The sequence below is a fragment of the Malania oleifera genome, chromosome 1 (genome assembly GCF_029873635.1).
Source record: "Malania oleifera isolate guangnan ecotype guangnan chromosome 1, ASM2987363v1, whole genome shotgun sequence".
In the NCBI taxonomy this organism is placed as follows: Eukaryota; Viridiplantae; Streptophyta; class Magnoliopsida; order Santalales; family Ximeniaceae; genus Malania; species Malania oleifera.
The window spans coordinates 49,908,494-49,925,342 of record NC_080417.1 but is presented as its reverse complement, the minus strand read 5'-3'; the positions used below and the strand labels follow the sequence as shown (position 1 = coordinate 49,925,342).

Here is a 16,849-nt window from a genome sequence, read left to right as displayed (position 1 = left end):
GGATGTTTTTGCATCCTTAATGTGTTGTGATAGCTCATTTTCTATGCTGCTTACAGCACATACAATTTTCTTTTTCTTCAACTCTTCAACATCAGTTGGTGGTGTAGACTGTAGTATGACTACCACCAACAATCTCCCAAAAATCTAGTCCAAGCAAGTAAAATTGCATGCAATACTCCAACAACTATAATTATTGTTGCTGAGCTTCTCAATGTTGCTAGCCAAGGTTGTAATATCCGCCATCATTACTTGGTGATCCCCCACACTTAACCAAGTAAGTGATTATGCGTCAAAATTGCATATTTAGTCGTTTAAAATTGTACATTAGAGATTATATTTTTAATAAAATGCCTAAGTATTTTCAATATTTTAGCATTGCGCCCAATTTGTAATATTTAATCTTATTTCAAATAATTTATGGATTTTTGTATTTTATTATTGCAGGAAAAAATCTGGAGATTAAATCCGAGAATAGAATGTACGCGGGTCGTGAGCATGAAGAGGTGGCAGATTACGAGCCAGAGGACCTCTTGGACATTTAAAGAAAAAATAAAAAAAAAATGCATGTGTATATATATATATATATTGAAGTCGTGAAGTGGGCTGCTGGAGCATGATTGAAGGCCGAATGGTGGGCTGGCAGCATTGCAAGGAGGCTGAAGAGAGGCCGGGCTAGGAAACCAAAAAAAAAACAAGAAAATGAAAGAAAAAAAAAAAAAACAAATTGATTTGACCCGGCCATGCATGAATGAGCCGTGCGTTGGGTCGCTGGGTATTGTAGGTGGCCAAAGATTGAAATTAAAATGGCTGGGGGGCATTTTGGGAAGGAGGTTTTGCTTTTGGTTTTCTTGTAAAAGGCTTTAGTAGGGTTTGTTTTTGGGGGAGCTTGGAAGGGCGGCAGCTTTGGGGGGGAGGTTCCGCGCACAGCAGGGGAGTCTTCACGCAGAGGAGGGGGACCCAAGAGCTGTGCTGCCTGCTGCTGCTGCCTGCTGCTGCTGCCTGCTGCTGTGCTGAATACCCCACCAACCCGAGCGGCTTGATCTCTCTCCCATTCTCTCTCTCATTCTCCCAACTCTCTCTCTTCTTTTTCTTCTCTCTTCTCTTTTCATCTCTTCTCTCATCTCTCTTATCTCTCTTTACTCTCTCATCTCTCCTTCTCTCTCTCTTTCTCTCTCTCTCTCTCTCTTTTTGAATTCAACATTGTTAAGATTAATTTTTTTTAAAGACCTTAGTTTATTTTAATTTAAAGCTTGCATTTAAATTCTTGTTTAAGTATGGTTAAGTTAATTTCAATTTGTCTTTATTTTATTTAAAGTTCTCTTTGGAATCTAAATATTTTTTTTTGTGGGGTTATTTTTATTATGAAGTTCAATTTGTTTTTTATTTAAAGACATTGTTGGAGTTGAATCTTATTCGAGTTTTTTTTAGAATCTTGGTTTGCATTTAAATATTTTCTTTGGGTGTTCTTATTCTTAAAGTCAGTGTTTTTTTTATTTTGTTTAATCTGGTTTTGGCTTGTTATTAAATTTAGTATTTTCATTTAGTTAAGTTTTATATATTAATTAGTTTAAATCGTTTTTATTCAGTTGGATGATTGCAGGGTTTACTTACTTCGTTATTCCAGTATTAAATCTGGTATTTAATAGTTATTTTCATGCATGTTAAATTTTTAGATAGAGTTTACGTCGGTTTAAATTCTACTACAAAAATCTCAAACATCCTAAGAACCGAATCTGAACTGTGTTCAGCAAACCTTTCTTTTCTTATTTTCTTTTGGAATTACACAAAATTTGGAATTAAACTGCATTCCCTGAGGAGACAATCTGGCCCTTGGGCTAATTTACACGACTGAACTCCTATACTTGGGATAGCTTTCGAGCTGCTCATTTTTAGAGTGAGTCAAGTTTTTGGCGCTATTGCCGGGAAATGCTAGATTTAGTTTCAAACTAGTGTTTTTCCTTTTTATTTTGTTTTTCTTCATGAAAAAAAAAATTAAAAAAATAAAATAAAATAAAATAAATATGGCTGCACCTGCACCACGCACGCTTATGGATTTTTTGCAGCCTACACACACCACCACACCTTCTTGCATTGCTTTACCACATGACGCACCGAATTTCACGATTAAGCCTGGGGTGTTGTCAGTGATACCCCAATTCCACAGGGTAGATTCTAAGAGTCTGTATCAACATTTGATAGATTTGAGTTGGCCTGCACCACCTTTATTGGAACTCATGAGTATATCAAGCTCCGCTTATTTCCTTTTTCTTTGAAGGATAAGGCGAAGATCCGGTTTAACTCATTGAGACCTAACTCTATTAATAGTTGGACTGATATGCAGCGTGACTTCTTACACAAATTCTTTTCTTTTCAAAGAACCCAGTACCTGCAAGAGCAAATCAGTCAATTTATGCAGAAGGGTAACGAGACCTTCCAGGCTTGTTGGGAGAGGTTCAAGGATCTGATAAATATCTGTCCACATCACGGGTTCGAATCCTGAAGGTTAGCCAATTATTTCTATACAGGCTTTACTTTTGAATGGAAACAATTTATCCAGAATATGTGCAATGGAGAATTCTTTAGAAAGGAACCGAATCAGGCATTGTCATTCCTTGACTACTTAGCTGAAAATGTAAAACCCTGGAATACACAATATGATTGGGCACCAATGGCAGTACAACCTCTCAACGCAATCAGTGGTGCAGGTAAATATGAGGTCAAAGAGGAGAATGATCTCCAAGCTCTTGTTGATGCACTGAAAAGGAGGGTAGAAGAATTAGAAAGGGAAAGTAGTTATGATCAGATACAATCAGCAAATTGGGTTAACAAAGCTCCAAATCAACCATTCGCGAACACCTACAATCCGGAATGGAGGAATTACCCGTATTTCTCATGGGAGAGTGATCAATCTAGTCCATATTCTTCACAGTTTCAATAGTCTCCTCAGTCTTATGCACTACCTTTGCAGCCAACATATTATCCAGATGCTCCTCTACATCACTATCCGCCACAGCAAATCTATAAGAGCTACGCACTTCAAGAATTTCAATCTAATGAAACTCCTGTTCCACCGATGACGTCTTTTGAGGATAACATGGCACAAATGGCTAATATACTTCAGGAATTTATGCAGATTAATACTCAGACCATAAAGGAATTGCGGGCACCATTATTGAGTTAAGCACGCAATTGAGTACCCTAGAACAAGGGGAATTTCCAGCACAACCTCAATTCGACCTCAAGTATACCGGAAACAACATCAACAGGTACATGATGTCTCAAGGGATTCTCTTGAGACAGAGAAGGCCGTTAGTACTCTGAGAAGTTAAAAAGAAGTTCCCCGACCTGAGATACCCATCGACAAACAAACAGTTCTCCTGACACCTGAAGTTACAACTGAGACAGATGGAGTTAAAGAAGAATCAGAGGAAGCGAGCACGAAATTAAAGAAGTCAAGTCAATCCCAGCCAAATATTCAAGTGCAAGTGACAACCATGGAACCGTTATTACCTACTGTAGTGAATGTCAAGGATTGCAATGTCGAAGCAAATCTCTACAACGGTAAGGTAATTGGTGCACCAGATGAAGAAGTTGAGCAGAATGATGAGAGTTCAACTTTCAAGGAACCAGGTAAAAATTTTAATGTTGATGCTTCTGAAGAACTAAAGGTAATTGTTCCAACAACTTTTCCTCAAAAACTAGTTCTTAAAGAAAGTCAATCTGCACATGTATTGTTTGGTATTTTGAAGAGTATTAATTCATTTGAGACTAACTTTTGTGCAGGTAATAAGACTGATTCATTGTGGTGGCACAAAATTTGGAGATCCGCCAGTTAAATTTATAAAACTGCACCCACCAAACGAAATTCCTCCCGAGCTTCCACCAGATAGACTGTGATATTTTTCTTTCCTTTCTTTTCATTTTGTTTCATCCTGCTTTATTGTTAGATACATTTTTCCTTAGTTCAGTTTTTCTTTTCCCTCACTTCTCCACCTAAGTATGTCTCTACTTCCCTCCTTATCATCTCTCCCGTCTCCCCTATGCTTTCACATTGAGGACAATGTTTCACTTTAGTTGGGGGGATGAGAAAATACATTGACAAAAAAATTGAATATGGATTATTAAACCATGATTAACACTGATTTATACCCTTTACATACTTGCATATAACCTAAAAGTTACACACTTGGGTCATTTATGTGTAGTTTCTCTTTATATGGCTAATCTAGGAATTGTAACTCCATGAAGGTTGACTGGTAGTTCATTTGTGTTAATCTGACTATATAAACTTTTGTATTTACATAGTATCTCATGAGGTTAAAAAAATACACATTCACGTGACTTGTAGCACTTAGGATTCCTTATGAGCACTGAGAGAGCGCCTGTGACGACTATGACACCTTGTAAGGTACTGCTGAGTCATTTATCGTTCTTTTGAGTTTTTGACGTCAACTTAGAGTTCATGAAACTCAACTTTCCCTTCTTTTTTTTCTGGATACTCATTGTACACTAGTCTATGTTTTTGACTTACTAGCCTAGAGGTGACATCCAGTGAGGAGATAGAAACCTAGGTCTTGTAGCCTACTCAAGATGTGAAAGCTGAGTCACCCCTAGAAATAAACTTAGTTCATGAACTCCTATTCGAGCTTAATTCACATGGGTGGTATGAACACAATAAAGAAAGTGTAATGATTGTCCTAATTGACCATGAAAAAACAAAAATCGAAGAATAAGCAAAAGAAAAAAATAAAAAAAGAAACAAAAATGCACAAGAATGAAGTGAAAGATTAATACCTGCTCCACACAATTATAATAAAAAGTCAGGGACACGACACATGTTCTCCACATATGAAGACTCTTCAACTGCCTAATGCCTTAGATGTATTCACGCCTGGTTTGTGAATAAATTGATCTAGGGTGGTCTTGGTTGGATATGACGAGTAGGTAAGAAGATGCAAAGGTGAAGAACCTGACAACACCTCACAAATAAGTTGGATCCTTTTCAGACTAGTCCGCTCCATACGTTTAGCATTTGTTTCTTGCAATACGTGGGATGTTTGATCATGACATTTCTCCTCACATATGATGAGTGAACTCATCCTTTTTTAGCATTTTTGAGGGTATACCAATTAGACCGAGTCAAAACGACCGTTCTGTAGGTGTCCACTGGTATCTTGGGTGTAACGAGTCATACACATTATATATGCTTCAAGATTTCGCCTATTTATACTTGAATTTATATGGCTACATTAACTCTAAATTGTAATTGCTGGTTGAATTTATGTGAGTATATTGTTCTTAATGGCTATATAATGATGAAACTTGCATGAGTGACTTGCTTCAAAGTTGCGTGAATTGTGTATAGCTTGTGTGTAATCTGGTGATATTCCCGTATGTGAAATGATATATTTCGGTCGCATGTGTATTCATTTAATATTCATTGAAATTAGTATTTGTAGGTACCGCCTTGGATTTCATTCACGTTATTTGCTAGAGACTAGCAAAACGTTAGTTGGGGGGTGTGATTACGCGTCAAAGTAGCATATTTAGGCGTTTAAAATTGTACATTAGAGATTATATTTTTAATAAAATGCCTAAGTATATTCAATATTTTAGCATTGCACCTAATTTGTAATATTTAATCTTATTTCAAATAATTTATGGATTTTTGTATTTTATTATTGCAAGAAAAATTCTGGAGATTAAACCCGATATTAGAATGTACGCGGGTCGTGAACATGAAGAGATGCCGTGTACGTGAGCACCAAATGAGATTACGAGCCAAAGGACCTCTTGGACACTTAAAGAAAAAAAAAATACATGTATATATATATATATATGTATTGAAGCCGTGAAGTGGGCTGCTGGAGCATGATTGAAGGCCGAATGGTGGGCTGGCAGCATTGTAAGGAGGCTGAAGAGAGGCCAGGCTGGGAAACCAAAAAGAAACAAGAAAACAAAAAAAAAAAAACAAATTGGTTTGACCCGGCCATGCATGAATGAGGCGTGCGTTGGGGCACTGGGTATTGTAGGTGGCCAAATATTGCAATTAAAATGGCTGGGGGGCATTTTGGGAAGGAGGTTTTGCTTTTGGTGTTTTTGTAAAAGGCTTTAGTAGGATTTGTTTTTGAGGGAGCTTGGAAGGGCGGCAGCTTTTGGGGGGGAGGCACCGCGCACAGCAGGGGAGTTTTCACGCAGAGGAGGGGGACCCGAGAGCTGTGCTGCCCGCTGCTGCTGCCTCTTGCTCCTGCTGCCACCTGCTGCTGCCTGCTCCTGCTGCTGCTGCCTGCTACTGTGCTGAATACCCCACCAACCCGAGCAGCTCCAATCCCATTCTCTCTCTCACGGCTTTATCTCTCTCCCATTCTCTCTCTCATTCTCCCAACTCTCTTTCTCTTCTTTTTCTTCTCTCTTCTCTTTTCATCTCTTCTCTCATCTCTCTTATCTCTCTTTACTCTCTCATCTCTCCTTCTTTCTCTCTTTCTCTCTCTCTCTCTCTTTTTGAATTCAACATTGTTAGGATTAATTTTTTTTAAAGACCTTAGTTTATTTTAATTTAAAGCTTGCATTTAAATTCTTGTTTAAGTATGGTTAAGTTAATTTCAATTTGTCTTTATTTTATTTAAAGTTCTCTTTGGAATCTAAATATTTTTTTATGGGGGGTTATTTTTATTATGAAGTTCAATTTGTTTTTTATTTAAAGACGTTGTTGGAGTTGAATCTTATTCGAGTTTTTTTTAGAATCTTGGTTTGCATTTAAATATTTTCTTTGGGTGTTCTTATTCTTAAAGTCAGTGTTTTTTTATTTTGTTTAATCTGGTTTTGGCTTGTTATTAAATTTAGTATTTTCATTTAGTTGAGTTTTATTTATTAATTAGTTTAGCTCGTTTTCATTCAGTTGGATGATTGCAGGGTTTACTTACTTCGTTATTCTAGTATTAAATCTGGTATTTAATAGTTATTTTCATGCATGTTAAACTTTTAGTTAGGGTTTACGTTGGTTTAAATTCTACTACAAAAATCTCAAACATCCCAAGAGCCGAATCTGAATTGTGTTTAGTAAACCTTTCTCTTCTTATTTTCTTTTGGAATTACACAAAATTTGAAATTAAACTGCATTCCCTAAGGAGACGATCTGACCCTTGGGCTAATTATTACATGACTGAACTCCTATACTTAGGATAGCTTCCGAGCAGCTCATTTTTAGAGTGAGTCAGTAAGCTAGTTCCAAGACCAACTCATTTCACAATCCTAGAATGCATACTAGAGGAATCTCCTCACACCACAATCTTTGCAAAGGTCCCTAATTGTGGATGATACCACTTCTTGAGAATTGGAAGAGATGGATTCAAAAAAGACAACTGCATCATTAGTGAAATATGAAATTTGGTGTGCAGCATCTACACAAGTATTCACAAAAACAAAAACTCTCAAAACATACTTACAATATGACACCTAGCACCCACAATTTCTCTTGACACTTCTGCAAACCCTCACACTTCTTCCTACATTTCCTGCACACTTGCATGCATGAAATGGGGCTTTAAGCTCCTTTATAGCAGCATTAAGTCCACTGTTAAACTGACTCAAAGTTTCTGAAGATCTCCCTCAGCAGGGCAGCATGTGTTCTAGAGAGTGATAAAGAGAATTCCAGAGAGACGGAATTTTCTGGTAAGAGGGAGAGAGAAATTTCTGGAGAGAGATACAGTGCTCTCTCAACAACAATTGCATTATATTTGTCCAAAGCAAGCGATAGAGCAATGAATATTTCACAGTCAAGAAGTTGATCCGTATTTCTAACTTCTCATTGAAACAAAAAACAGTTTCACAGTTTTAACTCTGTTTCTTAAGTTCAGATCTTGATCTGGACAGAACACTATATAATTTTGTATTAGGCTCTGTGGTCTAAAAGACAACCTAAATTTAATCCACTTGAATTGAGGACTCATATCTGTAAACCACTATTCACTTTATATTACAAACATGAATCACATGTTTGTAACTCTTGTAACCTAAAAACTCATGCAGCAAATCAAATATAGTACAACAATGATCAATACGAGGCAGCACTTCAATTAAATCATGTAAGTTGCGAGCTATTGCTCGGTGATAATTAAAAACAAAGAATAGTATATAAAAGTCCAGGCCCAAATACATGAAATTATACTGCACAATTTTGAGAACATCTTGAACAAAACTCCACAAATACAAGCCCTTTGCACCACAAACCTGGCAAAGAACATCGATGCTACTCTGACCTCCATCTTCTGCCAAAAGCTTCACATGAAACTTCTGCACCCCACTCTTCATACCGGGTTCCATCCCCTTTTTTGGAATTCCATTAACATTCCCATCTGATGATGCCAATTCCACCCCATCCTTACCGGATGAAGTGCATATTGGCCTCCCATAATCATCAAAAGCTGTCTTACCAGAAGGCTCAAGGCCAGTTTCGCGACCACCAAGTGGCTCTACCATGCTTCCTTCATAAGCATAAACAGCAACACCAACATCATCAGAATAACCTCCTAAAATCATTAACAAATAATTAGCCACTTTTTTCAAAGCCAAGCTGATTTCCATTGTTCCAAAAAAAAAAAAGAATTCTCAGTAGGCAATAATTCAAAAACTAAATTCAAGGACGAGAGTCTAAAAATTTAGATAAGCCAATCAAAATAGAGCAAAATTGCAACATATCTACCGGCATTGCCATCAAAGTAACCTCCCCTCCGGCTCGCGGCACTCTGATACGGATCTTCACAAGTGAGCAAAGTCGAATCACCGCGGTGACCGTATGGAGCCCTACTGAAGGAAGCATAATCCAAAGGCGTCTGATTTTGATCGTAAGGTCCATTAGGCGTCAAATGAGGGAAAGAAGGTGGATTAGGAACAAGATCAGGGTACTCATATGAATACTGATCGTAGGGGAACGGAGGAGCGGACGCAGATGCATACGTAGCTTGCGAGGAATCGCTGGGGTTAAAGCTAGGGTTAGGGTTAGGGTTTTGGAGTTGAGATTGATAGAACTGGTAACACGAAGTGGCGGAATCACCTTGCTGCATCATTGAGTAAGAGGGTTTTGCTTGACGATTAGCAGAGATGGGACGCGAGATCGCTGAAATTTCCGGGGGTTGTGAAGTTTAGGAATTTGGCGGAGCGTTTGAATATTTGATCGTCGTGTCGAAGGACCTGTGAGTGAGAACGAAGGTTCAACGCCTTAACTGTTCGTTGGAAATAGAAACCAAACCGATACCCGCCAATTACCGTTGGGGGTTTTGCACTCGTTTTGCCTCTTCTTTTTTTTTTTTTTTTTTTTCTTTTTTCTTTTTTTTGGTGGGGTGGCTAAGTTACGCGTTTTGCCTTGCGCGCTCCGCAAGGTGTTTCCGTCTACGCAATTAAGAGTTATTCCAAAAGCCGGTGTAGCTTTGAGTCTGCTTCGCTGCGTGTATAATGTATACGATTATACGAAAATATTATGGGTCTGCTTTTTTGGGAACTTTGTATAAGCTGGTATTGCACGCTTCGTTACAAGACATCTCAACTTTCCAGTAGTCAATATGCTCATACGCCAGCAAACAGCATCTAAAGGACTTTCCAACATTCTTCTGATACTTCTAAAATTGCAAGAAAAATCAAAATAGAAAATTTTCACAGTATTTTAATTTTACTTGGTGATATTTTGACCTATTCTCCAGGATCTTCGAAGAAAAAAATATTCACTCTTTTTGGAGGATGAATAACTCTGGCAGCACTAAAATTGAGAAATAACTTCAATATTTTGAAATTTATAGCAACAATTGGGTTTTTCCTTCTTGATTCTTTAAGAATATTTTTCGTTTTCTCAATTGGGTCTTGGTTTGTTGCCACCATTTTGCGATCTGCCAGCTTTTGGTGCTTTCGATTGTATGCTCTAATCTCTATATGTATACTCTATAAAGCCTAAGGAACATTAGTGAACATATCTATATTGAATTTCTAAATGTCCAAACTTCGATTCTCTTTTGATCTCTATTTTGCTTTCAATTACTCACTTTTGAGAGAAAAATCAAATATCTTGTGTGTTAGCTTTAGTGGCTACATTATCTCATTTGTCTTGTTTTGATGACAACAAACCATTAGTGGTTCTAAGTAAGCTTATTTTTGAACAACAAGTCTTAGTAAGAACAAACACAAATGCAAAAATTAAGTAGATTCTTCATAGGTTAGATATCATCAAAAAGGGAGAAAATGTTTGCCCTCACAGCTACACTATCTTGGTTTATATGTTTTGATGATATTAACCTATTTGTTGTCCCTAATATTTTACATCTTTGCAGATCTTATCTAATATGGGTACAAAGTGTCGTATACACGGAGGTACCAAATGAGAAGTAAAGATCGGACCGAGTAGACATCAAATAGGAAAGATCAAAAGAACACGTACTCGGAAGGATCCAAGCATGACCAAAGGAAGCTTAATGTAGTCTTATGTGTTTTGGGAGAGTGTTTGAGGTAGTCAATGTTGTAATTCTTACGGGTGTGTTTCTTGCATGATTTCTAAGTGAGAGTTGAGCAAATGAATGCATACTAGGATACATGAGTTTATAGGATTACACTAAAATCACAAACTCAACTTTCATGATTTTCAAAGTTAAACTTTAGAGTTTGTCAAATGAATCCTAAACTTAAATACGTTTTCAAAGAGACCAAGTTTTTAAACATATTGATTTTATAAACATTTCCATACTTGGTCCCATTTGTGTCAAAATGAGCTTTTGTCCTAAAGTGTTAAGAAAGTCAAGAATATTTTATAAAGGACATATTAAGCATATAAGATATCAAAATAAGTTTTCAAATATGTTTTTATTATCAAGATATCTTACATTCAAGGGAAAACTCATTTGGACAAGCATTAAACTTTATAAGACTTTATATATTTTATATACTTTTGTATAAGAATGTTTTAAGTCATGAAAAGGCTTTTTAATAAGGAAAAATCAAGCAATCGTCATTTAACGTAGTGCGGCCTCGAGTCCTAAACATCTTTCGGTATGTGGGGCATAACTTTTTCTAGTAGAGTCTAAATAGGACGATCTTGATGTCTATGGAAAGTTAATAAAAAATCCCACAACTTTGTGTTGATGACTTTTTCTAATTTAGGGTTACAGTTGACCAAAATAGGGGAATGGTCGACCAGCAATTCCAGTAGCCATTTTTCCTTACAGACCAGATGAATAGTTGACCAGTGCAGGGCAATGGTCGACCATGCACTGGTCAACCATTGGGGGAATGGTCGACCATAGAAAGTGAATGGTTGACTAAAAGCCTCGAGCCCAGCGTCCCAACGAGCAGAAAACGGCCATTTCTGTTTGGGTATTGCTCCCAATGGCTTGTTAACGGCTAGTTAGGTCTTTGTGCTATTTATACAAGTTCCTAAATTTGTTTAGCATGGTTTTTGATTATTGTTGATCTTATTTGTGAAAAATATCCTTGAATCCAAAAAATTAACACTTTGCACTTTGCATCTTAGTCAATCATTCAAAAGTACTCATTCTCTCTTGCTCATTGATCTTGTGTGAATCATTCCTTGAGAGATTATAATGAGGATTTGATTGTATTTCATATTTGCTCATTTGAGGAGCATTGATTTGTAATCTTCCATATCTTTGTAAGGTTCTTGGTGAACCGGTTTGGTGAAGGTTCTTTGTGAACCAAAGTGAAGGCTCTTTGTGAGCGCGTAGAGATTTGTTCCCAAGTGTAGGGTTGTGTACCTGACTTGTAAGGCTTGCTCCGCTGGGGAAGGAGCGTCTATAGTGGATTATGGAATCCTTGGCTTGTTGCTAAGGCGTGGACGTAGGCTTAATGCTGAACCGCGTTAAAACCCAGTGCTAAATTTTTTTTCTCCTTACTCTTTATTATATTGTCTTGTGCATGATTTATTTTCCATATTGTGATATAATTGTTTGCCATCTTGCCAAGACTATTGTTTTGTAAAGAGAAGTTTTTAATATGTGAAAAGAGCCATTCACCCCCCCTCCTCTGACTCTACATTGTATATCCGCTACAGGGCACACGTATATACTCTCGGGCTACGACGCTTAACAATTGTAATGTACATTATATTGTAAAATAATGAGAAAATATAAGGTATAACACTAATGTCCCAAAACCGACATAAGGAGAACAAAAAGTAGATTAAACCTCAACCTTGGTCCAGGAACGGTTGATCAGCCCTAAGGGGCGGCCAACAGGCCCAGGTAGAGGCCTAATACGGTTGACTAGCCTTTAAAGGTGGTCGATTGATTTGGCAAGTTTTGCGTGTAATGGTTTTCTTCTTATCTCTAACAACTTGCAAGTGGTCGACTGGACCGTAACTTTAAACAAGTTTATGTGAAGTAAAGATCAATTAATTTTTTAATAAATTGACATTGTTACTACACATAGAGGATTTTTAAATTTTTTTTTTTTTACAAAATTGGCAGAATGTAATAGGGAGAAGAGTGTCAACGAAGATGCTTTCCAAGAAGATGAGTCATCTGTCAGTACAGCAGCTCAATCTGATTTCAATGTTGCTGAGAAAGGAGCTGATCCTATACCATTGAATAGGGTTGGTGCCAGGGTAGAACACGTAGGGGCTACTAACATTGGAATCAAACTTTTTGTACATGTTGACTTTATCTACAATGATGAAACTGATGGGGAAGATGAAAATGTTGACGTCATCAACAATGATGAAACTGATGGGGAAGATGAAACTATGGTCGAGTATTGTAATGAGGAGGAAGACATACTAGAAAATGAAGATGATACCGATATTGAGGTTGTATAGGGGCTAAGCATGTTATGTTGTCACCATGTATCTAATATGTGTAAATAACTAAAAATATATTTACTATTCATCCATTTAATATGCAATATTCTTATATTTGCTTGTGTATAATATTACAGACATGACACAGGAGTTCATCGATCTGTTTGGATTAGGCTCTCCAGTATGACATCCCACGAGGATGCAGCATCCTCGAGAGAGTCGGAGCATGATGGTGTTGATACGGCACCGTCTGATCCCTCAGGAACCTATCCCAACATGCAACCGTCAGCTGAGGATCAGACCCAGGGTGAGTCACCCACCCTTATGAGCGATGTCATTAAGATTATGAGTATTTAATTTTTGTAATATATTGATTGTCTTACACATGTATCTATAATGAATCCTTAAAGTCCTTTTTCAGCATCGACCGTATCAACACAAACAACAAGGTCAGACGGTGGTGCAGCAAAGAACACCACGCTCCGTAAGCACCTGTAGAGGATGTAGCAGCGGATCAGGATCGACATTCCTCCAGGCTACACGGCATCATTGGGAGATTGGTGCACGGCTTGGACATGGGAGGTCGACATTATATGCTGATAATTTGCTCCAGTCACCTACTTCACTTGGCCAAAGGTGACTGAGGAGCAGTGCTTGGTTTTGTACGAGCGCATATTGGTAAGTTTTCCAACCGATTCTTTTACTTTTAATATACTACACTATTTACTATCTAACATTCTATATGTATTTCATATGTAGGATAAGTTTGATATTGACATTCACACTGATCCTCATGTCAAAAAGGCGGTTAACGTGCACTTGTGCACTCGGTTTAATAGCTATCGCAACAATATGCATAGGCATTTTAAGGCAATGGGAGATGAGGCTGAACGACACCCGTGCAATATGATCTCCCGCAAATATTGGGAGCTAGTGTGTCACCATTTTCGTGCCTCACTATCAGGTGATGTGTTTAGATTAGAACTACTTTTTGGTATCAATGTGAATTATTATCTCATTAAATCTCTTCTATAAGCTATCTGCCAATAAAATGCCAAGAACCGTAACAAATTAGATGCGACACATTGTGGTGGGTTGAAGTTAATTTTGAATCATCGAGCAATAATTTATATAAAACTATTTGAGTATTACATTACAAGTGTTATTTATGTTTACACTTCCAAAGTTGTTAATATGACGTTTTATATAATAAGGTAGCATGATCCCGTCACTAGAGAACTGGAGCTGAGGTCTTCCCTTTATTGGAGAACACATCAAAGGCCATCGGGGGAGTGGTGCTAGGGTGCTCAGAGCAAACATGTAAGTCAATTATAGTATTAAGTTCATTATTGAATTCAAAACGCCCTTATTGCATTGTTATTTAATCATTTTCTACATTTTTTTGACTGAAAATAGGAGAGGATTGTCCAGATGAGGGATGTAGACGTTTCTGATGGTAGTCAGCCACCCACAGATGATGAGATCTGCAATCAGGTGCTTGGGCATCGACCAGGGGATTACGTGAAAGGTCGTTGGAGTGGATACGTAGCCCCAACATCATCTTTGAGTGCAAGTGTGGCTTCTCATGTTGAGATTGATTGAGCACGTCGAGCCACCAAGTCTCGAGCGGATGAGCTAGCTATCAAGCTAGACATGGTGGAAACTAAGAACCAGATGTTAAAACAACAAATGGATCATTTGATGGCCTAGAAAGCGGAAATGGAACAACTACTGCGCCAAACTCGTCGAGATGATGCAGGTGACTCATCTTATTATAATGCATGTAAATGGTAATGACGCTATACAAACCAGTGGTAAGGTCTTAGGGAAATAGGATGTCTCCAGGCCATGGTCCAAAAGTTGGTACTTTGACAACTAGTAGTATTGCAAACATTTGCACACTCCAATCTTGTGCACAAAGTCATCCAACATTAAACTCTTTCCTAAATATAACAATGGAGAAGATTAAAACCACCCAACTTACTTGTGGTTCAGATTCCAAACAATGTGGTTTTGGAGCTGACGGTGCCCAAAAATTTCTCCCTGATTAAAAATTATACGCCTATAGGCGAACTTAGTAAACTTAGTTCATTTTAAGGACTCGGGTATCCAATTCAGGCATACGAGATCCAAACTGAGTGGGGTTAGTCTCGACACATCTGTCACATTGACTTGGACATGTCAAAGCTGATGGTGCCTAAAAACTCCTACACAGGAGCTTTTTGCGCACTTAGAAGTAAGGTTAGAATACAAACAAACTTAGCAAACTTAGTGGATTTTAGAACTCAGGTGTTCAAGTCAGGCATACGAGGTCCAAACCGTGTGGGGTTAGTCCTAACACATCTGTTACATTGAGCTTGATGTGTCAAAACTGACAGTGCCCAAAAATTCCTCCTCAATTGAAAATTATGTGCTTAGAGGCGAACTTAGTAAACTTAGTTAATTTTAAGCACTCAGGTGTCTAATTCGGGCATACGAGGTCCAAACTGAATGGGGTCTGTTGACTCTATGAGTCCAATCCTGTTTTGATAATGACAAATCACTTAATATTTGATCTGTGCATTGAGTTTGTGAACAGGAATTACACTGAGCATGCACGGAAAGATAACGAGTCATGGATGCCATAAAGTAAAGCTTATACATATTAGAAAGTACCATGGAACTCAAAGAGTATGAGAATCAAGATGCAAGCGGCAAAGTTCAAGAATGTCTTGGGAATGGGTATTTAGAACTCATGTATTTACATTTTCGTATGATTTATTTTGAGGCTCAAATATAACTTAGAATGATTTTAGGATTCATGCATTTAATGTACATCATTAGGAAACTCTCATGGACTTAGAAATGTTTTCAAAATCATGAAAAATATTTTTTTTAAAGACCCAAGTAAAGGAGCAAAGCAGATTTTTAAATTAGAAAAGAAAATTTGAGAAAAAGGGGACTTCAGTAGCCTGAACTCAACCTCAGGAGCCTGAAGATTTTCTTCAGTTGCCTGAAGATTAAGTTCAGTAGCCTAAAGAATTAAATGGGAAAGACAGAACCTGACCGAGGCTCTTCGGTCGCCTGACTTGGAACCTCAGGCGCCTGAAGTCACTTCAAGAGCCTGAAGTCACCACTTCGGTCGCCTGACCCTGAGTTCCAACGTGATTTTTCAAGGCTTAAGGAACTTCAGTCGCCTGTACTTTTACCCTCAGGCACCTGAAGTCACGGGAATGTTAAAAACGTGTTTTTTATTAAACGAACTCGCGAGCTATCTTATTGATCCAACGGCTGAGATCAATCCTAAGGGTTATACACTATATATATTGATTATTTAAACCCTAGAAACAAGCCAAGACACACAACAAGAAAAGAACACATCTCATTGCAAGATTTGAGAATACCCTAGAGCTGATTGTCCATCTTCTTTGGAAAAATCTCTTCTAAAATTCAAAGGGCATTCTTTCACTCAACTGAACTTCAATCTAGTATTGAGGTTTGATCTTTCAAGTTATTATTTAATTTTCAAGAACCTCTCATCTCTTTACGTGTCTTTTCTTGATTATCATTAGAAAGAGGTTTTGATCTTGAGTGTGCATACACGTATAAAAGTTGAGTTTTGAAAAGATCATTTCTTGAGAAAGTCTTGTTAGCTCGGTTGATTCAAGAGTATATAAATATACATATATATTGTTCATAGGGCTTTTTATTGAAAAACCTAGTTTGATTAAAAGATTGAACCTTGAAAGAAACTTTGTGATTTTTATTGAGTTTGTATTCAAGTCAAAGTTTTTGTTAAATAGCTCACATCAAACATTCTTGTGCATCTTTATAAAGTGAATCAAGAACCCTAGTTGACTCTAGGGCATTTCAAATATTTCTTTACTTGAGAGTTTTGGTTAAAGAGGGATTTTTTGTGTTGAAGCATATCATACATAAACGATTGAATCATTTCCATACATTCTGAGCTTCAAGTTACATCATATGTTAATGTATTAGGACTTTGAATTATACTCACCAGCTTTTGTTAGAAGTAACATTGAGTGTTTGCAGATTTGAGCCTAAATTGTAAACACGGTT

General features: G+C 37.5%; 1 protein-coding gene and 1 non-coding gene across 4 annotated transcripts in view; both read right to left on the bottom strand.

The window, feature by feature from the left end:
* Window positions 1-9,421, bottom strand: part of LOC131167048 (protein FREE1-like) — a 33,177-nt gene extending 23,756 nt beyond the window's left edge. For 2 of the 3 annotated variants that reach the window (XR_009139976.1, XM_058125807.1), the window contains exons 1-2: window positions 8,702-9,395; window positions 8,230-8,528 (exon numbers count right to left, since the gene is read on the bottom strand). Coding sequence is in view for 2 of the 3 variants with exons in the window: in XM_058125807.1 (XP_057981790.1) it covers window positions 8,230-8,528; window positions 8,702-9,065 (663 nt within the window). In the remaining variant the exon portion in view is untranslated. Of the gene's footprint in view, window positions 1-8,229; window positions 8,529-8,701 lie in introns of all 3 variants that reach the window. The other variant, XM_058125818.1, reaches the window with a different exon arrangement.
* Window positions 2,385-2,490, bottom strand: LOC131147421 (small nucleolar RNA R71). Its single transcript, XR_009134802.1, has one exon. It is a non-coding gene; the product is annotated as a small nucleolar RNA R71 (small nucleolar RNA).
* Window positions 9,422-16,849: the final 7,428 nt, after the last annotated feature.